A 27118-nucleotide genomic window follows, 5' to 3' on the forward strand; every position below is an offset into this window, starting at 1 on the left:
AACTTAAATTGTAACCTAAAATTAATATTTGCACAAATACCCTCGAAAAAATACTATAACAATTAAAGTCTCTGTTTGCGGTAAAATATAATTTAAGTGTTTCTTTAGCTTAAAGAATAATTTGAAGAACATAGTAATTAGAATTTGATCCTTGGTCTCTGATAAGTAGTATTTCTTTCCAACTGTTAAGTCGATTTCGCTATTAGCGTAGTTAACGTTGGTCGTGTGGGAAGTCTTCAGAAAATGTATGCGTACACTTTAAGACGATATTAAGTGCTTTTATATCACAATGCATTGCTTGAAGCCTACACTTTTTAAAGTAGATCATATTCTTTTTTTTAAAAAAACCTTACGATTAATAGCATATCCAAGATGGCTGATAACGTAAATTTGAAAATGGTTGATCAAGAGCTCGATTTTGGCATCAGCTGTTCACCATCTTGAATCAACAAACATTGGTTAACATTATCTTTCAAAATTTTGTCTGGTATAAGCTGATGGCAGTGACGCAATCAAAAGAACTCGGCGTGGCAGAGGCGAAAAAAACGTGTTTAGCGGTTAATTAGAGCAAAAGAAGGTAACTGCTGTCAGAAAGAAAGGACGTACAACACCGATGACGTCTCGACGGACGTAACTTCAAGGTAGTTAGGGACTTCGTCTACATAGGCTCCCCTATGAACACGGGAAAACAACACCCACGCTAAAACCGTACTAGGAATTACTGTTGCTAACCGCGGCTTCTGTGGGCTAAGAAAGCAATTAATTAGAAAATTCCTCTCTCAAGTGTCGCTGTGCCCCTCATCATCTCCGTCCTGCTATACGGTGCAAAGGTATGGATTACGACAAAAGCACCTTTGGTGAGTGGAGGAAAAGATGGAACGACGAGCTTTACGTGATGTACAACTACGTACACTTGCCAAAATGATAAAAGTACAACAGCTGAAATGGCTGGTAACGTAGAGCGCATGGAAACTAATGCTCCGGCCCGGAAAGTCTTCGAACTCACACTTAAATGACAGATCAGTTAAGGAAGACCGCGGATCAGGAGGCGCACACGAGTAGAAAGTCCTCATGCTTGGGGTGCGCAACTAGGGACATGAACAAGTTTGTTAGGTGCGGCTCAGTTCCAACAGAGCTATAGCGCCACCTTATTGACCACTAAACCCATCTTCTTGGCTTCCGTCGCAATGCTGAGAAAAGCTCCTCTGACATCACGCTTTGATCTTTCAGTTATGTCAATATCATCTGCGTATCTGAGTAATTGGATGGACCTTTGGAAGATTCTGCCTCTAGTGTTGACGGTTGAGTTTTGCACAATTCTTTCCAGAACTATATTGAAAAAGTCGCATGGCAGTGCATCGCTTTTCACAAACGGATAAGTTTGACAGGGATGCCAAAACAGAGCTCTGTAGAGGTCGATCCTATGGATGCTGTTGCACGCGGCTTATAAATGGTTCCTGGGTTTTTTCCTAGATCTGCCGTAGTGTCAAAAGTGGACTTTCCTGGTCTGAAGCCACACTGATAACAACCTATTAGGCTGTTGACGAACGGCTTTAGACGTTGACATAATACTGCAGGAAGGATCTGATACGCAATGTTAAGGAGACTCATGCCTCTGTAGTTGGCGCAATTAAGAGGGTCTCCTTTCTTATGTATCGGACACACTATGTTGAGATTCCACTCATCGGGCATGCTTTCTTCCGACCATATTTTGGTTGGTGCGTGCTCCCTACCAAGTCATCGACTGCTGCTTTAAATAGTTTTGCAGCGATGCCGTCAGGTCCAGCAGCTTTCTTGGACTTCAGTTTAGATATAGCTATCTTCACTTTTTCGAGGTCGGGTAGGCGGAATTGTTGATCTGCGTCGCCTAGGTTGAGTGGTTCTATCTCCCTTACAACGGAAATCGGAGAAGTGGTCTTTCCATATTCTCAACATAGACTGCGGTTCTACTACAATGTTCCCTTGTTCGTCTTTTCAGGCTTCGGTTTGTGGCTGGTTGCCTTGGGAGGTTTTTTTACCCTTTGGTAAAATTTACGAACCCCATTCCTTTTGTGACATCCATCTATCTCCTCTATCGCGCTTGCCGGCATTCGTCGTCAAACCAGGGGGTTCGCTGTTGTGGCTTGGATCGGGATATCCGTAGTCGTGCCTTGGCTACAACGAGGTAGTGGAAAGTTCTGATATCCTGTATACTGGAGACATGTCGTGCGTCGATCGCAATGTGGTCAATCTGGTTAAAAGTTGATTGTTCAGGAGATTTCCACGTCCTCTTGTGGATATTGAGATGTGTGAACTGCGTAATAGCTTCCAGAACGTCTCGCCGCAGCGAAATCGATCTGCCTGAATCCGTTGTCAGAGGTGGTGTCGTGCAGGCTGTATCTCCCGATTGTGCCACCAAGGATGTCTTCTCTTCCTAGCGCGGCGTTAAAATTTCCTAAGATAATTTTAATGTCATAGCCAGGGCACTGCTCATAAGTCTTGTCCAAGAACTCGAAGAATATGTCTTGGCTGTCTTCATCTTTTTCCTCGGTTTGGGCATGCGCTCATATTGTTGGCGAATTTAGCCTTGATGCGGATTGTCGTGATGCGCTCGCTCACACTGTTGAAACTCAAGAGTTTTTTTGCTGAGTCTAGTTCCAACAACAAATCCACACCCAAATAGACGCTGTCTTTTTTCTCGGTAATACTCTACGTAGTATCCATCGCAGTCTTTTAGCTTGCGTTTGCCAGGTCCATCCCATCGCACTTCTTGGATGGCGGTAATATCTGCCTCGCAACAGTTTATGGCTTCCACTAACTGTTCGGCTGCACGTGGTCTGCTAAGGGACCTAACATTCCTCGTACAGATATGATGTTCGTTGTCCTTATTTCGTTTGCTTGTGTTGTCAACAGTAAATCCGTCCGTATCCGAGGCTTGTTGGTGCTACGCAACTAAGGTATTTTGTACGTAGTTAAGAAGTCACCCCAGCGGCACAACCACCAACCTAGAGGGCCAGATCGTTAGTATAACTCCAAGGTCGGCAAGCCGGGTAAACCGCTCCTGATAGGCCTGGGCTCCGAATAAGTCGTAGAAGCCCTATAAGGTGTTCACTAAGTAGTTCAACCTTACTGGAATTGTAGACGCAACCGTTGATTCCATTTCGAGAATTCGTCCGTTGCCGTCTGGATAAGGAGATGCGACTTAATGGAAACACCTCTCATACCCACTCTTTCGTTTGCTGCCCACAACAACTTTCCACTGGGGTTAGAACCCAATCTCCAGTTGAGGTACTAGGCATCCGATGTTCACCGCGGGGAGGTGAGAGTAGGAGTTGATAGACAGAGGTGGGTTTTGAGAAAGACCTGTGGACGCTTATATCCTCTTGAATGCACATGTCTACCATTTGAAAATCTAACAATTATCTCACAGGTCAACATGAAATTTGACTTAGACCGCATTCAAATTTTTTTTTGATAACGATTGAGCAACGTTGGAAATTCTTCATCGGCGAAAATTTTTATTATTTGCGGACCAACAAAAACCCCAGCTTTAATCTTTGCTTCCGATAATTGCGGACAAAAATTTCACGTATCCCCAAAGATCCCGAAGTTTCATTCAGTTTTTTTTTACAAATAGTTTCATCAGCCCTAACTTAATATGCAAAGGCGACATTATTAATTTTTCCGCTTCAACAATAGGCTCAAATTTTACGTTTTGTTTTCGGACACATGATTCTGTTTTCACAGTTGAATAACGTGTTTAGAATCCGCTCTGCTATCCCGGAAGCACAGATAACACGGATATTTTGTATATCGACTTTGTAAACCCACTAAGAACCCCAGCATTTTAAAATCTCCTATCAGCTGCATAGTCGCAATACTTTACAGATTCAAGCAAGATTTTAACACTTACATAATTTTCCTTAAAATGCACTGAGTGAGAGCGGTAGGAAGGGACGGATATTTATTTCCGTTGTGTAAAGTACAGCTTGCAAGGCTTTTGTAGAGCTGTCAATGAATAAACGCCATTCACTAGCAACACAAGGTATGCCAATTGCTTCGAACATACGTTTCATGTCATTACAAAAACAAAGTCCATCTTCTTTCCTTAAAAAACGTTGAGAACATTTCATGTCTAGTCCGTCCGTTATCTTAAGATCATCAAGCAAGTTCCATTGTTTTAAGCGAGACCCTAAAAACTCTGCCTTATTTTTCGGCAAATTTAAATCTCTTATTTAATCTTTAAAATCATCTTTAGAAATGAATCAAAATCATAAAATAAACGATAGCTTCAAATCACTCTAAATTTATTTTCAATATCGTCGAACAATATTAAACACATTTAACAACCACTAAACAATCACTTCCGAATTAAAAATGTTACCAATAAATCCTAAGAACTAGTTCTTTCAAAAATACCTAGAATCTGCTGAAAACACCAAACAATCCAAAAGCGTACCAACATATTAGAAATCCGCCAACTCACAAAAGTCAACTGGTAAATTCACTTGCAGTTTCCATTCCATTCACAAGGCTAACCAAAATTCCCAATTCTCTCGGATCGGATGGTTGGATAGCAGTTAGTACCTTCATTTGTTTGGAACACAGGAAAATATACTGTCAGGTTGAACTTTGTTTATAGCCTCGCCAATAAGTTTTCCATAAACTTTCAGCTAAGGGAAATTGCAACATGAAAGTACAAGCCGTGGGTCTTCAATCTTCGAATAATAATAATCTCCGCTGCCGCACAGCTCCCAATGTCGACAATGCTGTTTTATCGTATCTCCACATACGTTCTCAACACATGACCCATCACGAGGCTAAACTGCTTCCCAAACTATTTCGAAGCATAAGGCAAGAATCCACAGAACAGCAGCCGCAGCAGCAACATCAGCCAAGAGGATGATGGGAGTATAGTGCAACAATTTGGAAAGAAATTTATGCTCTCCATAGTTTTCTTATATCATCATTATCATCATTTCTATTCACTTTCGAGGATAGTTTCTATTGTTCGGTCATTGTTGGAACTTGGAATGGAAGTGCGGAACAGCGAACCTAGAAAATGAAGTTACAAAAGGCCACTGTACTTTGCTCGTTTCGAGTAGGTATAGAAAATACAGAGCAGAGAAAACTTCTTGTGCTTTTTGTAGGTGTAATAAACAGTACCGGATTTACTTTTCAGAAATTGAGAAAGTTAGGAAGTATTCCCTATGGAATTTTATAGTTTACAACAATGGGGACTAAGACTCCCCATTCCATACCATTTTTGTTCTTCTTCTTCTTTTAGTTCAATTTTAACCCTCCCTGGCAAATTTCCTGTTGTTATTATTGTTGTATTGTATATTCGCCACTTTTTACTTTTAAGCCCTATTAAAAATGTGTTAGACCTTCTATCAATTAATAAATCCTTTTTTACTTTTTTGCAGGCAATGATCTGGACTCAATTCGAGCGTTATTTAGTGAAAAGGAAAAAGAACTAAGTTTGGCTGTAGCTAAAGTAGAAGCTCTTACGAGACAACTTGAAGATTTGAGACGTGATCGAAGAGGTCCCCTTAATCTTATACCTGGTAATGGATCATGTAATGCTGGTCAGCCACTGCCAACGCAGGCGGCGCGAGAATTGGAGAAGCTCCGTAGAGAATTAATGGTAAGAAATGTGACTCCTTTTATGCAAAGGCCAATACTTGCAATAGCTCAAAATTCTTTTGTTTTGTCAGTCTTGAAAGTTAATCTAACAAGTAATCATAATCATACTTTTTTCTTTTTCAGTACCGAAATCAACTATCCCTGCAACAAGATGCACGCCTCCATTTACAACGAGAAGCTTTACAGCAGCGGCAAGCCGAATTACGTTCAGTTGATCAACGAATATTCGAGCTTCAAACGAGGCTTCAAAAGAAAAAAGCTTCAAATCTTAATTTGCAACAACAGCAACAAAACAGCCCACAGATTTCTCCAAAAGAACGTTCCCAGCAACAGCAGCAACAACAACAGCAGCAGCAACAACAACAACAGCAACAACAACAGCAACAACAACAACAACAGCAGCAGCAACAACAACAAAAACAACAAGGTACTTCTTTATCATCAAGATCATCATCGCAACTAAAATCAACGCAAAAGTCTTCATCGGCGGGAAGCAATAAAACTCAACAGCAACAATCTTCAACGGTTTCTACAAACATACCGCTAAGTGTTCGACCCTCGAATAGTGTCTATCCATCACAGCGAGTAGTTCCACGTGGCAATGTGGCCGCTGTAGAACCCTACATCCATACCCCCCAGAAATCGGCCATAACATCAACAGCCGCCCTTGTGAACGCCAATCACTTAACCAAACAATCAGCGGCAACAGCAAATACTAACCAGCAAAATCAGCTAATACAAGATTTGACTAACCTCAAACTTAACTTGGCCCATGTTAACTCCAGCGTGAGTGTCAATCATTTGTCGTATGCCGAAAGTGACGAAACGAAATTGGCGCGACAAAAACTATCTGCTTTACCAACGACTAAGGTGACATCGAATAATACCTTCAACAGCCCTCAATCGCTTAACAAAGACAGTGAAAATGACAATTCCATTGATCCCTCATCAAAAAAATCGTCCCTCTCATCGTCCTCGGAAGCCTCGCCAAAGTCGAACTCTCTGCCATATAGTAGTAAGATACCGAAGAGCATTACAGTCAAGCCAGTAGTGACTACAACTAACACGAACGCATCGAACGAATGCGATTCCGATAAGGCTGGGGAAGTGTCCGTGACCACAGCTCACCAACTCACCGTACACAGTACCCCGTTGGGAGTGGTGAACAAATCCGTGGCACTTCCCATTAGCACTGCTACAACAACTAGTACTACAACAACGGCGCCCAGCCAGCAGCTGACGACCATTGAGAGCAGGCCAGCTGTAAAACCAAAAGCACTTCATCACCAAATTCCATCAGGAAACCTAGTTGTTCCGCCACGGAAGCCGATAAGCAGTGTTGCTCCTACTTCAGTGACAAGTTCTATTCCGAAAATTGTCGCCCATAGTCCCAAAGTGAATAAGGTCGCACCTAGCGTAATCTTGGACTCGGATAAGTCCCGACCTGCATTGCCACCGAAACCCAGCAAACTCTCTCCCACAGGATCAGATAGTTCCATGCAGGTCCCATCGACAGCCCCAACTGTAGTTAGTGTAATAAATAAGGCTCCTATTTCTGAGCCGAATGAAACAGGCTTAGCGAACTCGGTAGCCAGCAGCCATAACCCTGACAACTTACCCATCAAGGCAAGGCCGCTGACCATCCGAAAACAACCGCTGTCGGAACAGCCACGACTGAAATGTGTTACCTCGGGTCTGAAACCAGTCCACCAATACAACTCCAGGAGAATAGAAATGCCTCCCGCGTTTCTCTTTCCCGAAATTGACCGAGCAGACTTGAAAGATAAACCAAACAGTGCTGCCCCTCCATCGCAGCAGCAGCAACAGCAAACAGATGTGAATGCCAACAGCAATTCCATCGATGAAACCGATAAATCTGTTTCAAGCCAGGCCAGTGAGGAGAAATCTCCGGACGATGTTAAGCATCGCTTGAGACACGAAAATGGCAAGGCGAAGCTCGCCAGACGAGTTAGTTTCGACCCACTGGCCTTACTGCTGGACGCCAGTCTGGAAGGTGAGCTGGAACTAGTGAAAAAAACTGCAATGCAAGTGCCCAATCCAAGTGCAGCCAACGATGAGGGAATAACAGCCCTTCACAATGCCATTTGTGCAGGGCATTTTGAAATTGTCAAGTAGGTTTCTGTTTATGCTGCATTCACAAACAAAAAGTCCTCTTTTCTGAACCCTTTTTTATTTCTTTCTTAAAAATAGATTCCTTGTTGAATTCGGCTGTGACGTAAATGCTCAAGATTCCGACGGCTGGACGCCACTTCATTGTGCGGCCAGCTGCAATAACCTCTCGATGGTCAAGTTCCTGGTGGAAAATGGAGCATGTCTTTTTGCTGCCACACTCTCAGATCACGAGACTCCGGCTGAAAAATGCGAAGAAGATGAAGAAGGTTTCGATGGATGCTCTGAATACCTCTACAGTAAGTATTTTTCCTCCTTCTTTTCTATTAATAGATATTGATGTCCTTTTAAACTAACGAGAAAATAATTCTGCTTTATCCATAGGTATCCAAGAGAAGCTCGGCATCCTCCACAGTGGGGAGGTGTATGCAGTGTTCTCCTACGATGCTCAACAATCCGACGAATTAAGTTTCGTTGTCAATGATCGATTAACGATACTGCGGAAGGGCGATGATGCTGAACGTGAATGGTGGTGGGCGAAAAATTCCACTGGAGAAGAAGGTTACGTGCCACGGAATCTGCTAGGGGTGAGTATCTTACGAAAGCGTACAAAATGTTTTCTTCAACATCCTCCCTTTCATTCCTTTATTCATTTTTAAGTACTTTACGCTGTTTGATGCGGTAATTAAGGGAAGAACGAAAAATATCTTCAAAGCGGTCAAATTTAAATTTTATGCTAAGAATTGAATTTTTTCCTTCACATCATTCACTTCACTCCACTTGAAGATTGGAATATGGTCGGTCAATAATTTAAACGTACCAACGTCCTTACGAACGATGATGTAGAAATATTTTAAGCAACGTCGCGTGTCGTCCTCGTTCGTCGTCATCGTCATTGTCCTGTCCTGCATGTCCTTGGTCGTTTTTATAATTCTGATGGCTTATTGGATTTTGATTAACCGACATTATTTGGTATTCCTTCTACGGATGGGAATCCAAATTGAATTGGTTTAATTTATCTGTGAGAAGATGTGTGGTACAAGCAAGACGTGTGAGCTTAAACCATATATACTATGTACGAGTACATGTTTTTATGCATTGAAGCAGAATCATATGGTTTGCTGTTGTAAAGGGGAAGGTCTTGATGCTGATGCTGTTCATTTAAACTAAAACTGGCATAAACGTATATCTCATCTCATCGGCTATATGTGTAATTCCATTTGTAAAAGGTTATTAGAAAGTCAAGCAAAATCTTCTACTTTTTCTTTTATTAGAGTTTAATTGAATGGATGATCTTTTTTGGTATATCCTTTTGTTGGATTATACACAAAATGTCAAACCATTTTGAGATTTTGAGATTAAAAAGGAAACTGACTGAATTGATTTAAGTGCATCAAGAATGTTTTATTGAGAGAATATTGTGTTTTCAAGAATTCGTAGGGTAAATGCACAGCTAATTGGATAACATCAATTAAGATTATGAAAATCTAAGAAATCAATTTATTAAAACGACAATAAAAAAGAAATAGCTTAGAACTTATGGTAAAGTTTCTGGATAAAATGAACTGTGACCCACAATAATCCCCACAATTCGATTTTGACAACTTTTTGAATAACGAAGTGAATGTTATTGCATGATTAGGTATGTTTCAGGTCCATCTATCGTTTCAAGGTTTTCAGGTACAAAATCAAACCCTCATCTTACTGGGCTAACATGACCAGGGAAATGGCACAAAACTTGAGGAATGTTGATATGCACCGTTTTTAATTTAACAAGTAAAGAATATTAGTTTACAATTTTGGAAAAGTTTTAAAATTGCCAAATATAGATTTTTCTTATAAGGGGTTTTATTTTGAAAATTAGAAAAAGATTAATGGATTCGTACGTCAATGTAAAAAGGAGTATACGACAATTTCCATGACCATTTCGAATGTTTGCTGCTATTCAAACTCCGATGTGTAACCAACTTTATTTTTCTTTAAATCGTAATCGTAAGACTCTTAGAACTTATTAAACAAAATATTTCATGTGCTTTTATTTTTATAGACTTAAAACCTATTGCATATGTGTACTTCACAAGTTAAAATAATTTTTTAGTTAGACTTTTGTAAATAAAGCTTCCAACGCCACCCTGAGGCTACGGCGAAAGTAAAAAAAGCTCCATGATAAATAAACAAATAAAGTGTCGCAACAGTCCATTGAGAACTAGGGTCTAGAGACTTACAACTCTGAACCATTTCTGTTTGCGAGTAATGTTGTCAGGTATGGATAAGACCTACAAGTTCTTACGCCGAATCCGAACAGCAAATTTTAGAAAGCCCTTTTCATGACATGAATTACTCTTAAAAGATTTGTCAATTCCTCGCAAGAGGCAGTACCCGTAAAAAATGGTAGGTAGGGATTGAACCCAAGACTTCTGGCATGACAGTCCAACGTACTTTTTTTTTAAAATTAATTTTTATTCATTCACTCTTAAAACTATCTTAAAGCTAGACAAAATATCATAAAACTAGCCCAACTAACCACAACTTACAACTAGCCTACTGGTCCCATACGGACAATCCAAGTTAAACAATAGTACTTAATTCTAATGCTTTTCGGCCCTAAGAGCTATTAAACTTCAATTCATTTTTTTTATTTAGTACAACATTTGAAAAAAAAAAACTTATATCAATATTCTTTTTTTATTTTTAGTTAAAAGGTGCTTAAAATAATACTACCTTTTCTATAAACTACTTAAACCTAGCGCAACTACAGCAGCAAATTTAATTATCTAACATTTTTTGTTTTTTATCGTATTTTTATTTTTGCGCCACCATGTACATTCTACTTAAAACTAAACCCTAAAACTATAAAACCCTATCAGTTTGGTGCCGTTCGTACTCAAGCCCTACTGAACCGAAGGAGCTCTGCTCCGCTTTGTGCTATGACATCCTTATTGTAGATGAGTCGCCTATCCACGGTTCGTCTTCTGACGTGGTAGATTAGCGGAACTGCCAATCTATCCTGTATCAGGCCGCATCTATCTTACAAGAAGAATGCTTCTGTTGGAATGAAGCCGCTCAAGCGTGCACTTTTAAAATACTCGTCGTTCGGATAGAACGCCCCGAAAATTAAATAGTTGGTCGAAGACATAGCTCTTGCAATGTGACCTCTATAGAGTTTTATCACGGCATTGTCAATTCTGTTGATTCGAGACCCGTTGTATAGGACCTCGTCGGAATAGTAATGAACAAAAGAAGATTCGGCTTTTCGATATAAGCCGGTACAGAGTCGTAAATACTACCGCACGGACACCCGAAACTTCTGCATGTGGGAAGGGGCCACGTTGAACCAGACCAAACGATCATCGGCCGTATGAAGGCCATGTAACAAATTATCTTCACTCTGTAGTCAAGCCGACTGCTAAAAAACAGTCTTTTCGTCAGAGCGAAGGCTCTTCTGGCCTGGTCAGAGCAGCATTTATATGTCTGTCGAAATATAAATACTGATCTAACCAGATACCGAGGTACTTCACTACACTTTTGCTCGCCAATGGCTGCCCGTGAAGATCAACGATGACCATCTTGCCCCAATTCTTGCACGTATCCCTCGTGGCCCTAGCCAACAGAGTCCGGAACAGAATTGTCTCCGACTTCTGGACATTTATTTTCAGTTTCCAGTGATCGCAATATCGCTGAATCTTATCGAAATCACGCTGCAAGAGAATTCTAATAACCTCAACCTTTCGGGCCGTTCTTTACGCAATTAGATCGTTGGCGTACGCAATTGCCTTTGTAAGACTACCTTTCAGATCGCTGGTGTAAAAGGTGAAGAGAATCGGCGAATTCACCGCTCCCTGTTGAAGACCATTTTTAATTGAGAATGTTGTGGTAGAAGTTACATTGCCACTTTTGACTACAAACTTTCTACGTTAAGCATATCATAAAGTATATACAACAATCATAAAGTATATACAACAATGGCTTGCTTATGCCAAGCCTGCTTAGTTTTAGTTAAAGACCCTCTAACCATACGGTGTCAAAAGCCTTTTCGAGATCAATCGGAGCAGCACCTGTGCATTGTTGTTTTAATTTATTCCATTGGATATCAGAAACGAGTTTAGACGCAGAATGAATTGTGCCATGACCCACCTTTAACCCGAACTGTTTATCCAGAATTATTTTGTTGTCCGCAGCCCACGTAGTCAGAGCCCTATTTATGATCTTTTCGAAAACTTTGTTTATGCTCGAAAGAGCACTTATCGTCCGAAGATTTGACGGGTTGGAGTTGTCCTTTCCCTTTTTCGGGAGAGGATGAACCACAGCGGTCTTGCACTGCACTGAAAAATATGCTTTATTCAGTGTATTATTGAAAAGTGTGGTGTAAATGTAAATTGCCTCCATCGGTAAATCTAGTACAACGTTAGATATACCACCGATACCTGCTGACTTTTTGCGTTTTATTGATTTGAGGACGGCCAGTCCATAATATTAACCCTAATGACCCAAAACCACTCGTTTGCCTTTCGGCTAGTGTGGTTCTGTCATTGTCTTGCTGGAAGAATCGTTTTAGTGGCATTTCATCTTCTAAGTATGGTAACATGACATTTTCCAATATTTCGACATAAACATTTTGGTCCATAATCCCATCGATTTTGTGTATTGGTATTGTATACCGAAAAACATCCCCATACCATGAGCGATGAACCACCGTGTTTGACGGTTTTCGTTGTGTATTGTATATACTGCCGGGAACCAAACCGGTACTTCAGCACAATTTTGGACTCGTCCGTCTATAAAATATTTTGCCATTTTTCCACAAAAAAGGAAGCAAATTTTCGTTCTAGTAATTTTGCTTCTAATAGTCTTCTTTGAACGGTCATATCACTCACTTCTAAATATTTAGGTCTTGTCTAATTTGTACAGCCGACTTTTATCTACATAGATCTAGTTTGTAGTTTCTGATCTCACAATACTTGGCATGTTGATTTTCTTATTCCACCTCTGTTTTCAGGGTTTTAAGGCATTTATAGCATTGGCTATCATTTTGGTGGAGCATAAAAAAAATACGCTGGATTTCTGTATAAGATTTTTCTTCTCTGCGTAACGAAAGTATTAAATTTCGTTGCTTGCCACTGCAATGCTTACCGCGACCCACTTTTGTGGATACAAAAAAACCGATGATGTAAAAGCCAGCGGTTTCAGAGAACAGCTTGCGACGCGACGGCATGCACCATAGGGGCTATGCGTACTTGCCCAACGGACGCCTTAAACGTTATTTTGGATCTTCTACCAATACATAGTTTCCTGCAGCGCTATTAGGCTGAAGGAATCAAACAGCTGGTTATCAAAACGTATGGTCACAGCAACACAACGAAATTGATTCCCTCAGATATTATCTCGGTAGACACTGACTACTGCACTCCTACTTTAAGCCTTAGTAAGGGTTTTAAGGTTATTCTCCCATCCAGAGAAGATTGGGAGGATGACATCGTGTCGTTAGGTTTCGACACAACCATCTTTACTGACGGCTCAAAGATGGATTACGGAGTTGGTTCTGGGATCTTTTCTGAGTCCCTAAATGTAGCTAAATCCTTTAGGCTGAGTTTGCTAGCGTTTTTTAGGCTGAACTGCTGGCAATTAGGGAGGCATGTAAGACACTTAAACAAAGCCCAAACCAAAACCGAAATGCGGCTATCTTTACAGACAGTCAGGTAGCTGCGAAAAAAACCGTTAACTCGGCCACATCCTCATCTAAATTGGTCCAGCAATGTCGCGATGAAGCCTGAATATTAACCTCGGTGTCACCCTGATCTGGGTTTGGGGCCATAGTGGTATCTTGGGAAACGAACGGGCTGACGAGCTAGCCAGGCCAGGATCTTCCCTTCATAGCTCACTTGCGGAAATGGTTAACATTCCTCTTGGTGCTTTGAAGGGTAAAATATTTTCTATCTACCAAACTGAATCAAACCAAAGGTGTAGCAATTTACCCAACAGGCCAAGGCAAGACTTAGCCAGGATTGTTGCGGTTTGTACCGGACATTCTCCTATAGGAGTTTATGCGGAGAAGTTGGGTATCTCCTACAACACCTTTTGCCGTAGTTGTAGTGACCAAAGAGAAAGTGAAACGATAATCCATTTCCTCTGCAAATGTCCTGCTTTTTCAAACACTAGAATTAAATACTTTGGAAAAGCATTCTTTCAAGAACTTGAAGAGCTATCTGAGACAAGGATTAGAGTCCTAATCTTTTATCTCAATGCGATAAAATGACTCTAACATAATCGCTATGAAGGTTCTCTATAAATCTTTCCCTTCCTATCACAGGTCAAACTAGTTTTTGGTATTATAACGGCGCACTACAGCGCTAATTTGATCTCAGGCTAGGTTGCCTTGAGATCGCCATCTCTACCTACCAAAAGCCAGTTCCTGGTTAAAACTATTTGATTAAGGATACTCACTAATTTTTTTTTTTGAGAGAATTTTTCAACAAAAATAATCAAAACATATCAAATTTTTACAGACCACTGCTTTTTTATTATTCATATTAAATAAGATCTACAAAAGCAAAAGTAACTGTTTTTCTATGATCATGAGGTTACGGCGAACGTTTAAAAAGCTCCGTGATAATACTATAGATTTTATATACAAAGATAACATGTGTTTTATATAATCTAATTCTTGCTGCAGTTTGCATTTTAAGACCTGTCCCTAACAAAGGTAAGGGTATAGTAAGCGACGCTAGGCTTGTCGAAATTAGTCTTAGACCGTAACTGCTGTAAATCAGTAAGGGTTACGTTCCCTGTTTCAAAAAACAAAAATAGAGAATAATCGGTTGGCCTAAGTCTCGTCCTTGGACTTGGACGTGAAAAATTGAAAAAAACATCGGGGTATTCAGACCCGGTGTTCCATTTGATGGGCTGTTAGCCGCGGTGTTAAGCTGACTCCGTGTAAGTGTAAAATTGAAGGTCTCCTTTTTCGATGGTGGGCTCAAGTTCCTCGTTCAGTATATCCGTTCAATCTCCCCTTCATGGCTGTTTGGAACAGATACTTCTCCAAGGGAATTATTTTAGCTTCGTCGTAGACTCTTTTGTTGCTGAAGTGTCTGCTTCTGGTAGTTGAAGCAAAGTCCAGTGCATCTCCGTAGGATTTTCCTTTAAAAGACCAGTAGTTCCTTCATGGCTGTCTTTGAAATTGTGAACCACACAGGGATGCTGTAGGCGATAATGGGACGTAACAATTGCTTGCAAATTAGCAATTTGGGTTGGCTGGCTGAGTCCCGTTCTTCTTTTGAGGAGCGGGTTACGACGACGGTGCAGTGTCAAATTAGCATTTCTTAAGACAGCTTTCGAGTGGGAGTGGAATTTTAATAACTCGTTGATATTTGGCGTTTCTCTTTGCTGGTATCACTGATCCATCTCGGAATTGGTAAATGTACTAATGTAGATATTTCACCTCTGTTTATAATATAGCCTGCTACAAGTCCCTGTGAATTGAGATCTGGTGAATGACAAAAGCCTGTACTTTTTATTTTATTCAATTTATATAATGTATGTGATTATCACATTATGATAACTGCATCGGCTGGTGTGATATTTATGTAAATATGACTACAACGTTCCGAATTAATAAATTATACCCACAAACGGTTCCTTTTAATTTGGAGTTCGCTATGGTGGGGAAGAAGAGTAACTCTTCGTTACAACGCCACTCCATGAAAACAATAAATTAATATGAAAATTTAGAATGAAACAACAACAACTTGTGTGTGCTACCACCAAGTTCATAGGCTGGAGATATATTTAGCTATTTCACGGGGGCCAACCCGATCATCAGACTCCTTTAGTGGTGCTTAATCGCTTTATGTTCAATTTAATTTTTGAATTTGCGTAGTGCACTAGCTCCTCACACGCTAGATCGCTTGTTCAAGCCCAGCTCGGGCAAAAGTTCTTCAAAAATTAAATTGAACATAAAGCGATTAAGCACCACTAAAGGAGTCTGATGATCGGGTTGGCCCCCGTGAAATAGCTAAATATATCTCCAGCCTATGAACTTGGTGGTAGCACACACAAGTTGTTGTTGTTTCATTCTAAATTTTCAATTGTAAATTCGGCAAGCAGCTGCCTTAAACTGCGAGTATAACATTTCAATAAATTAATGTATTAAACTATATTAACGCAAACCTTGATTGAGAAGCTTGCACATAGTTTAAAAAGTTACAGAGAATGAATCTATGACCTACTGCAATAGGTATTAAGCTGATTTAGAGTATGGTGGTAGCTTAAATTTGGTCTCGAATTTCTCTTTATTCCATTTAAAACAATTAAAACAAACTGGCCTAGTGCGGAGCGGATATAGGAAACAAATTTATATACTCTTAATCCAATTAACATCATCGACTCGTCCTTAAGCTTTCAAAAGGAATTACCTACATTAATTCTTTTACCACTCAAAGTATTAAGATTAATAGGCACCAACCAAAACTGAAAGTAAATTTTGTAATAGAAAATGAAATTGTTCAATTTCGGTGTAGTCGGTTCACATTAAACCTACATTATCCCTTCTTGGTTATCACCGTGGATGCCGATGCGATGATGGTGTAATGGTGGCCTTAAACTCCAATCAACGAGCCACGAAGAAGAAAGTTTGTATGTTATTTCATTTCATTATTGTTTGCTATTTCAATTATTGCCTCATTATAAAGTATCCTCCTTTTAAGCCTTAATTTCACAATTTCAAGGACCAAACAAACTCTCTCAATGATGTTTTTGTTTTGGATGAAGGGGGATTCACAAAATATCGCTTTAAGTGCCGTAATGTCCGAAATAATATAAACCGGTCATAGGGTTTTTGGGAGTGGTAGGGTTTTTTTGTGTGTATTCTGCGGAAAGGCGGACATTAAATTCAATGAAAATATTTTTGTTTTTGTATTTATTTTGAGAAATTAGAAAATTTCGTTTTCTACTGAAATACCTCTACACACATATAATCTAATCTATATAATACAAATAAGACAGTTCCGGATTTCTATAAAGGGGAATAGTTTTAAGGGCGCGTATTGCATTAAAATTTTTTCGTAGTTTTTTAGTCAACAAGTTGGAAACTAGCTACTAACTTTTCTAAAGCTGAGGCAGTAAATTGTTTTAGAAGATAAGATATCAATCTTGTATTGATAATAAGGAGAGACATAAGTTATAACAAGCTCAGTTTCTACTGTTCTTAAGACTTATTTAAATGGTCTGTGCATCAACTTATAAAGGCTTCAAAAACAGTCCCTAATTACATAGTTATTATTACAGATTATAAATTGGCACGTCTCAAGCTAGTTCCATTCAATTATTATATTGAATTAATTACAACACAATCTCAGATACAAAATTGAAAAGGTTAGCTCCAGGATGATAGGCCTCCTCAGAGTATCGTCTATCCCTGCATATATTTCCGGGGTAACCGGGGTAAAAAGGATGAAAAAAATAACAAACTTATGAAAAAGTGAAGTATTTTTTTTACTTGTCTTCCATCATGAAAAAAAAGGATCAATAGAGTTTTTCCTCATAGAAAAATAAAATAGAAGAAAAGTTCCGCTTCTTTTGCAAATGGTGCTGAAAGCTAATGGCAATGGGTTTGGTTTATTTTCTTTTTCTTTAACTTGGTCTGTTGGATTCGTTTCGGTTCGCTCTCTATTGTGCTTTATGCGGTCGTTGGTTTCTTTGGTCGGGGTCCTAGGCTCTACGGATTTAATTTATTTCCATTGCCATTTCCAGAATAGAAACTTACTCGGAATCTTATTTCAATAATTTCGTAGATGGATTCCCAAGTGCGTTATGGTACCTTACCTTCTCAACCTACCCTAAAAACACCAGAATCACATAAAACGCCAGAAGTCATTGACTCGACTTTTAACTTGTATACATTCTCGAATGATTGTAGGCTCGTTGGTGCAGAAAAAATATTTATTTGTCGACCTTGTATCTGTTTCCCTAGCTTCCTCTCGTCTCTAAAGAGTTGATAAAATAATTTGCCAAGATGTTATTAGAAATCAAAAATATTTACATTTCACAAAGCGATGTCTTTGACAATAATAATAATGATAACGATGATGATGATAGGACAAAAAGACTGTTTTTGTTTGTTGTTATTGTTGTTGTTGTTGTTGTTGCCACTTGAGTGTTTACTCTTTCCCTGTTTATGCCTTCAAGGTTAAGGGTTGTTTTCTTTGGGAAGATAAAGCAGTTATTTTTTGGGAGCTTTAGCGGTATTTATTATAGATATTGTTGTATATTGAAGGATTGAGTTTGGTATATAAGAATATCAAGGCGTTGACATTGTAAGCTCGTGCTTAATTTGTTTCTTGGGCTTGAATTAAGTCATTTGTTTTGTTTTGATGTTGATTGGAAATAATATTCTTGTTTTAAGGAATGGTGCTGCTCACACGTTTGTACATATACAACAGTCAAGGTCAACTGAAAACATAAGAAAGTGGCCCTTTGCAGCAAAAAAAAGTTAGCCCCCCTTGTTTTGATATTCCTATTTTTGAAAGTTTTTGCAGGTTGTTCCCGGTTTATTTTGCATTGTTCCAAAGTTTTTTTTTGAAAAATACCAAAAATGGGGAATTTAAACCCGAACAACTATTTTTGACCTAGCCCCCCTTTTTCGAAAACTCGATTTTTTGAAAATTGTTCCAGGTTGTTATGGGCCAATTTGATCTGACTGATTTTGGGTACGGAACAAGATCTAGGTTTTAGTCCCCCTTTTTCGAAAATCGATTTTTTGAAAATTGTTCCAGGTTGGTTTGGGCCAATTTGGTTTGAGTAATTTTGGAAAGGGAATAAGTTTTAGATATTCGATTTTGGTATGGGTGGGGGGGAGGCGTGGTAAATTTGTTTGTAAATTGTTTAAACTAAAAATCAATTTTAAGAAACGAATCTCTAGAACAATTTTTAGAAGACCCCCGAAACAATTGGGAACAAGTTTGGAATTTTGAATTTCGGAAAAGTGAGGTCAGAATATGGTTAATGGTACACGGTTAAGTGTTATTTGGACCTTAATATCTTTGTTTTTGATCATATTTGAATGAAACTTTGGAACAATTTAATCTGAGTGATTAGGCATATAAGCTTATTGTTTAAATGTGGGTTTCTGTAAAGGGGGGGTTGGGGATGTTTGTTTTAATGTAGGCATAGTCATTATTTATATCATAGAGTCGGAATCTTCTTTCAAGGGGGGTGGGGGGTATGGTAGTTCACTATTGAGGGGAGATATTATTTTGTTGGTTTTGGACTTAATTTTTACACTAACTGGGGGGAAAATATGGTTTGATTTGGAACATTTTTTGAATTTTTGATTTTTGAAAAAGGGAAGCTAAAATAATGTTTACAAAATTAAAAGACATCGAGATTTTTTCTAAAATCGATCATCATTGTTGCTGCTGTACATGTGCTTATTCTAAATAAATAAATAATTAGGTGGCCCAACAGTCCATAAAGAAACAGGGCCTAGTGACTTACAACCCTCAACCATTCCTGTGTGCGGGTAATGTTGTCAACTGTAGTCAACAGTTTATATGCCGAATCCGAACGGCTAATCTGAGAAACCGCTTTACATAACAAGAATTGCTCTTGGAGGATTTTTCAATTCCTCGCAAGAGGCAGTACCCGTGAAAAAGGTTAGGTGGCACAGGCAGAGATTGAACCCAAGACCCCTTATATGACAAACCAACGTACTTTTTTTTTTATAATTCATTTTTATTAATTCATTCTTAAACCTATCTTAAAGCTAGACAAAAATTCATAAAACTAGCCTAATTATTCATAGCTTACAACTAACTTAATGGTCCCATACGGACACTCTAAGTTAAACTATAACAATTAAAACTAATGCCTTTCGGCCCTAAGATCTATTTTACTTCATTTTAATTTTATTTATTTTTGTATTTATTAGAAAATTTGAAAAAAAAACTAATATCAATATCCTTTTTTATTTGTACTTACAAACTACTTAAAATTAGGTCCTTATTGTGCTTATTCACGTTATATTAAAATATAGGCATTTTTGATTAAACAAATTCTGGGGCAATATTCTTTAAAATATACATTTCACGACTTTTTCTTAGTTTTTGGAACAATGGCTAAAATACTTTTTAGAATCTAAAAAAAAATATTAAATGTTAGAATTTTTTGAAATTTTTCCCATATATTTTGAAATTTTGATCCTTGAGGACCATCAATTTGGAACAATGTTCAGAACAACTAGAACAACCTGGTACTGTTTTCGAAAAATCGATTTTAGAAAGAGGGGGAGCTGGGTCAAAAACAGTTTTTCGGGTCTTAAACCCCCATTGTTAGGTATTTTTCAACAAACAAAATGGAACAATGTGGAACAAAGCGAGAACAACTTTCAAAAGTGGGAAAATCAAAAAAAGGGGGTCTAACTTCACACACTCATCGAATATTCCATCACGTCAGTTTTTTAAACTCAAACCAATTTTTCAGTATTAAAGGTAAGGTAAAAGGAATCTGTTTCAGATGTGATTTGAAAAAAGTTAGTATTTTTTTCATATCTTCATTTTTGGCCAGACATTTTTACTAGAAATCCTTTTTTTTACTCGTTTTCTAATAAGACATTTCTTTTTGATATTAAAAAACAAGTTTTTAAAAAGTAATCAATAAACTTTTATTTCATTCCAAATATAAGAGTATGTTATTCCTTTTATAATAGAAAATGTTATGTAAGAAAGAAAAAAGTCTTAAATTATTAAATCACATGTTTTCAATTGCCAATTGTGATAATTTCTTCGAGATATCTGGAGCAAGGAATCTTTTGTTACATAATTGCGATTGTTCCGTTGCTTGCCGTCCACATCAATATCTCCCCAACCCGGCTTTTCAATAATCATTCTTGTACATTCGTCTTGAATTTTTGTATTAACTGCAGCGACTTTTAATAACTTCAAAGCGTTTTGGAAACGTGTGTTCAGTCCTTAACGTTATTTTCACATGTTGTACCTCAAAAAATATTCCCTTTCAAGAACCCAGTTTTCTAAAATGCTGTCAATAGCCTGAAAAAAAAATGTTTTAATCATTTAAAAACTTTATATTTAGAAAATTTCTATCAATTAAATTTTTATAATACAGAAATACTAAATTAAATTAAAAGCATGTATCAAGAAAAATACTACGGGTAGAGTATTAAAACATCAAGTCGCTTTTGAAAATCATGTTGTAGCGTCACGAGGGAATTTATGAAATTTCTCAACTTAGACTAGACTTAATTGCATCCACACAAACTGACTCTTTGGTTTGTTTCATGGGTTGGTGGAATAATGCCTTGAATTCGCCTTCAAGATCGTGCGATTTAATGCACGTAGCAAGTCTACATCGGTAAATTCGAAACACAAATGTTGGAAAAAGTCATCAATCAATCATATCAGAAATTATAGGTATTCAAAAAAGATAATGGGATGCAACCTACCCTAATAAGTTGTATGTAGGTTTCCGTGTTTTGTTAAAAATGTTGTCAGTTGAATTCTTCTTAAAAAATTACTAACAATATTTTTTATACGATGAAAAAGTTTGATTTCAGAATCGATACTGAGTTACAAAAAAAGTGACGCACCTAGAAATTTTGCAACACTTTGAAGTAACTTAAACAAATAAACGAATAACTTAGAAATAAACCATAAATTAAGAAAAATAGGCAAAAACTTTGTATCTTGACATTTTACATATTTTTTTTTTTAAACTAGTCCTTGTTTCTTCAATTGTGGGTATTGCCCCCACGAACATCTACAAAAGCTTTAATTCACCTGGACATACCATGGATATGGTTTGTTACGATGGCATCGTCCAAATTTTCCCATTACTTTACTAGGGCAGATCTCAGCCCATTGAGTGTTTCTGGAAGGGCGGGTCGCCTCCTTATCATTTTCCCAGTAGATCCCAAACGTGTTTGATGGGATTCATATCCTGGCTCGTCGCAGGCCAAGCCATTACATCGATATCCACTTCTTGCAAAACGCACCTAGCAACGTGTGGTTTAGCATTGTCCTGCGTTAGCAAGAAATTGTCTCCAATAAATGTTGCGAATGGAACCACACATTCCTCCAGAATGTTGTTGATGTAGTAACTGGAGTTTACCGATTTACACCATGACGGAACCTCACCAGAAATGTTCGATCGTCTTTACACTCTGCTACGTTCATCTTGTGAGCGGAGACAAAACCTGGACTCATCTGTGGAAAGAACTCTACCCCAGTCGGCCTCGATCCAATCTCGGTAAAGTTTATCAAATTCCATCCGTCGGTCGTCGCTTGTGCTGTAACGTGAGTTTTGGTAGACGAGCAGGTCTTCTTGCTCTCAGGTCACTCTCCACTAATCGCCTCTCCCCTAACGGATCGAAGTCATGGAGACAGCTCAACCGCTGTTTGGTGACGATCTCGAAGGCTTTGAAGCACCAAACATCGATCATCCCTTGCAGATGTTGCTATGGGGCGACCTGAGCCTTTCTGTTGTTGTACCTTTGAATGGCTCTTCTTCTTCTTCGAGGATATAACGGTTGAATTGTTAAAGGGGAGGAATGCAGCTAGCTATTTCACTAGAGCATACACCGTTAAAATATGGGTTAAAGAGGGTGAGACAAGAAACCTTATGACGATGTTCGAGCGAGTAAATGATCCTATGATGTTATTATCACCAATTTATCTAAGTGATCTTTGTTCAATACTGTCCCAAGAGGCTTAAATTAGTTGCAGGAGCACCAGACCAGATATGGGAGTTATACTTAAGCTTTGGACGTATATAAGTCCTGTAGATACCAGTCAGACCAGAGGAGGAAGAAAATTGCTTGCAACGACTTAGAAACCCCAAACAACTTGCTGCATTTCTGGCGACATCGCGTATGTGATCGTTCCACAAGAGGTGGTTGGTAGTAAACATACCGAGAATATCGAGATGTTCAGTCTCCTAGATGCAAGTGCCATCCATGGATAATGGCAAGTTAGGTATATCTCACCTTAACGATACAAGACAGCATTGGGTTTTCGAAGCATTAAATTCCACGTGGTTTTTATACCCTATTGTACAATACTGTTTAGGTCGGAATTTAATGAGCTTATGATATGTTGTCGTTGCAGTTCCACATCAGATAAAAACGAATATGAAAAGCTGAGAGTTCTATCGTCAGCGATTAGTTGGATTAGAAGTTGCAGACAGAAGATCATTGATAAAAATGAGAAAGAGTGTTGATATAGAACAGAGCCCTGAGGCACACCAGCATTTATTTTGTTATTTTCAGACTTGATTCCATCCAATACTACTTGTATTGAACGATCCGAAAGGTAATTACTAATCCAATGAAGCAGGGATTCATGAAAACTGAAAGCACGCATTTTGTATAAGAGAACCCGATTCCAAACCCTATCAAATACTTTTGAATATCAAGTGCAATAATCTTACTTTCTCCAAAACGATGTAAAGATTTGCTCCAATGTTCGGTGAGATGAACCATGAGATCACCAGTGGACCTATTGCTGCGAAAACCTTATTGTCAACCATTACGAAGCTTTGATCTTCTATAGATATTTTTGAACTGTTAATTAATCAGGGTTTCCATGACCTTGGAAAGAAGGGATGTAAGTGCAATCGGTGGGAAGATTCCCCTTTTTGGGAATAGGCTGAACAAATGATATTTTCCATCCGCTCGGAACGAGTCCTGAGGAGTAGGACAGATGAAAAAGCTTACGCAGTATTTTTGACAGCGTTGAAAAACACCTCTTCAGAACAATAGCGGGGATACCATCCGGACCAGTGGATTTATGTATGTTAAGATCTTTTAGGACTCTTGCCACAGTACGAGTGCTAAAAAAGATTGGTCCTATAAGATCACTAAATCGCTCAAGTACAGGCCGAGTCATAACACTCTCTGGCAGCGTTGAATTGGCGGCGAACTGCCTAGCAATCCTAGCCTATCTTCCTTTAAAGAGCTAACAAATGGAGTGTCATTGACAACGAGCGTAGGAAGCGAGAAAGGAGGAAGAATTCCTCATATCTGATTTTTTTGGATTTATAAAATAAAAAACATTGATTATATTTTTTTAATTATATCAGTTTGGTATCATTTGGTATTACATTATTAATAAAAAATAGATTTATTTCGCTAGTTATAAGTTCGTGAGATATTTTGAGTTAACCAGACCCTACATTTTTTTTGAAAGCCCTTTCTGCATCTTTCTGTGTTATCATCTATACAACACAATTTATTTGAAGTCGATATCTCTACTCGTTCCTGACGTCCTGATACGTATTTGTATTTGTATTTTATTTATTTCAAAAATCGCTTAAAAGGTAGGATATGAGTCTTATAAAGTGTTGCGAGCCTTCACATTAATTTCTGAATTTGAATAAAAATTATAAACCTAAGACTTCTATTTACATATTTATATAAAGAAATGGAAATTTAACACCAATTATTTGCCCAACAGTTGAAAAGTAAAAATTTAAGTCAGCTTATGCTTCTTATTCTTCTAATGACGATGGGCAGAGAGTTCCAAAGGCGTACAATACAAATACAAAATTGACGCTCAGTATTTAGAAAATTGTATCGGGGTATTATTAGAGCAAAGGACCTTCTTCAATGAGCAAAATTAAGCTTACCGTATAGATAACCATGTTGTATATATGCATTTCTGGCATATAATATAGCGGGCAATATTGTTATAAGCAACATTCAACTTGCGGCTAGTCACATAGTCTAGTTTACAAAAGACTTCACACCCATACAGCACCCTTAGTAGAATAAGGGCCTTATCAAGTAGCAGTTTAGTTTTGATCGGGTTGAAATTTCGAGTGACTTGAAGAAGGCGGAGACTTCCATAGACTTTACCAATTTCACTATTAAGGGGGTCATCCCAAATAAGAGTGCTATTGAATACTACTCCTAGGTTTCTAGCAGTGCTAATATATTCAATGGTTTCGAGTTTCAAAGTTTTTGCGCTAGATGAGGAGGAATGTTGATTTGACAGGGTTAAAGCAGAGATCGTTCTTTTTTGACCACTGTGAAATGCGGAGCAGATCCTCGTTCATTAAACCTACGGCATCATTTTTAGCACGACTTATCAGGAGCTTCACATCATCGGCATAGAGATGTATTAAACAATGTTTAGCAACTTGTGGTTACTCATTTATGTAAAGTGAGAAAAGGATTGGCCCAAGGATAGACCCCTGTGGCACTCCACTCAAAACATTGAGGAATGTGGACGAGTATCCATTGGCCACCACGCATTGTTGCCTTCCGCTGAAATACGAAAAAACAAGCTTACAGGACTCTAAAGAAAACCCAAAGTTAATCAGTTACAAAAAGTAAGGTGGATTTGCAGCTGCGCTTAGGTCGAAAACCAGACTGACAGACACTTAAAAAGTTGTTGATTGTAAGATATTGGTAGATCTGCCCCAGAATAGTTTTTTCAAACACCTTCGAGAGAAACAGGAGAATGGCTTGTACTTGTTTGCTTTTTGGGTATGGGAATAATGTTAGCCTTCTTCCGTTCTGAAGGAAACTTGGAAGTAGTCAATATGCTGTTCAATATGTAGGTTATATAACGCAGTATATATGGAAGCAGTCGTCTCAAGAATTCAGGGTCCATTTGGTCCAGTCCAGTAACATTAGATATGGACGTCAAAAAAATATTCCCTGGCGTACAGACGTATGACCGTACGAACATACAGACATCTCTCGAAAAACCTTTTATTTAGATTCTAGGAAAATGTCAACATTTTCAATTCGACAAATCAGACCGATTAAATTTCTATATGGGAAGTTTATTAAAATTGTGTACATTTTAAAAACACCCTTTATTTGACTGTTTAGCAGGATTGAATCTTTTACATTACTTATCTGACCATTTCTTTAACTTTTATTGGTATCACAAATGAATTCAAAAAGCCTTTTTTTTCGTTCCTAAACTATACAAAACTAAAATTTTAAAAATATCAAAAACGCAATCCCTTTTTCTAATGGTGAAGAAGGAAAAAAATTCATATTTTTAAAAATGTTAACTTTAAATATTATTAAATTAAATTATGATTTTTTTTATTTTCTAGCTCTACCCACGAGTCCCACTGCAGACTACAAACTACACCGATTAGCAGTTATTTAAATATTGGATATTTAAAAAAAAGTCCGGCCGGATAGTACAGAAGCACTACATATCAAAGTACTTGTAAATTGAGAGACCAACTATTCTACTTTAATAACATTAATAATAATAATACACTTTAAAATTACAATAAATAATTATGAAACACTAATAAGGGAATATCATAAATTCCAAAAGAACAACAATAAACAAAAAATAGCACTTAATTTTGCAATGCACGCGAACAACAACAAATTGATTAATTTATTTTACATTCAATTTTTAGAATCATATATATATATATATATTATAATTATATGTTTACCTTATCTACTTACCACCTACCTTATATAAATATAACAAATAAATAAATAAACTTAATACTTAAATCAAAAGAATTAATTAAACAAGTAAAATGCAATGGAATATTGTTATGTAAATTAAATTTAAATTTAAAAAAACAAAACTATGTTTAAAAAAGAAAAAACATACTCGTATATACACAAGTATAAGTGATTGTATAAAAGAATTTAGTTAACTAAGTGGAATTGCTCCGAGTTTCCATCTTTAAACAAAAAGGATACATATTATATATACATATATCAACTGTTTATATTTATAACAAATCAAAAACAACTAAATTATAATCTAAATTGACAAATGACAACATTGAAATTACCAACAAGAAATACAACATTTAATTGTTAGGAATACACGATTATATATATTATATTATATTGAAAGTTAAACAAATTAATTCTTTGCATTTTATTTAGATCTTTTTGTATCTTTAAATTGTATTATTAGACTTTAGTTTAAAAATCACTTAATCGAGAAAAAAACAAATAAACAAACAGAAAACAATAAATAAAAACTTTGTCTGAAATATAAGTTTCATGATTTTATTTATAACTTTTAATTGAATTAAGGACATTTATAATTTTGTAATTGACAATATTTTAAGTTTTGCTTTAAACCTTTTTCCTTGCGAAAAGTAAAACAGGATTATATCCTTCAAATAGGAACTTTTTTAATACACCGTATTATTCTCGAGTGCACACTTTAATTTCTTTTTAATGCAACCTGCGACGCACGCTCGTGCACTTAGTTATTCGAACTTCTGAAACCCTTTATCATAATATGTGGAATCGCTGCTGCTTTTGAACTTTCGGTACCTACCTACAATTCAAAGTGCTTCTAAATCCATGTTAACCCCTAGTTATGGGAGTTAAACAGAGGATAATAAACGATTA

The 27118-nt window shown here is 37.6% G+C and overlaps 1 protein-coding gene across 8 annotated transcripts in view; it reads left to right on the plus strand.

Moving 5' to 3' along the window:
• LOC129940292 (apoptosis-stimulating of p53 protein 2) overlaps window positions 1–26622 on the plus strand; it is a 375436-nt gene extending 348814 nt beyond the window's left edge. For all 8 annotated transcript variants that reach the window (XM_056048584.1, XM_056048582.1, XM_056048580.1 and 5 more), the window contains 5 exons: window positions 5406–5626; window positions 5749–7757; window positions 7837–8054; window positions 8140–8342; window positions 25831–26622. In XM_056048584.1, the coding sequence (XP_055904559.1) occupies window positions 5406–5626; window positions 5749–7757; window positions 7837–8054; window positions 8140–8342; window positions 25831–25875 (2696 nt within the window). In that variant the 3' untranslated portion in view covers window positions 25876–26622. The remainder of the gene's footprint in view (window positions 1–5405; window positions 5627–5748; window positions 7758–7836; window positions 8055–8139; window positions 8343–25830) is intronic.
• Window positions 26623–27118: the final 496 nt, after the last annotated feature.

The sequence above is a fragment of the Eupeodes corollae genome, chromosome 1 (genome assembly GCF_945859685.1).
Source record: "Eupeodes corollae chromosome 1, idEupCoro1.1, whole genome shotgun sequence".
NCBI classification, from domain to species: domain Eukaryota; kingdom Metazoa; phylum Arthropoda; class Insecta; order Diptera; family Syrphidae; genus Eupeodes; species Eupeodes corollae.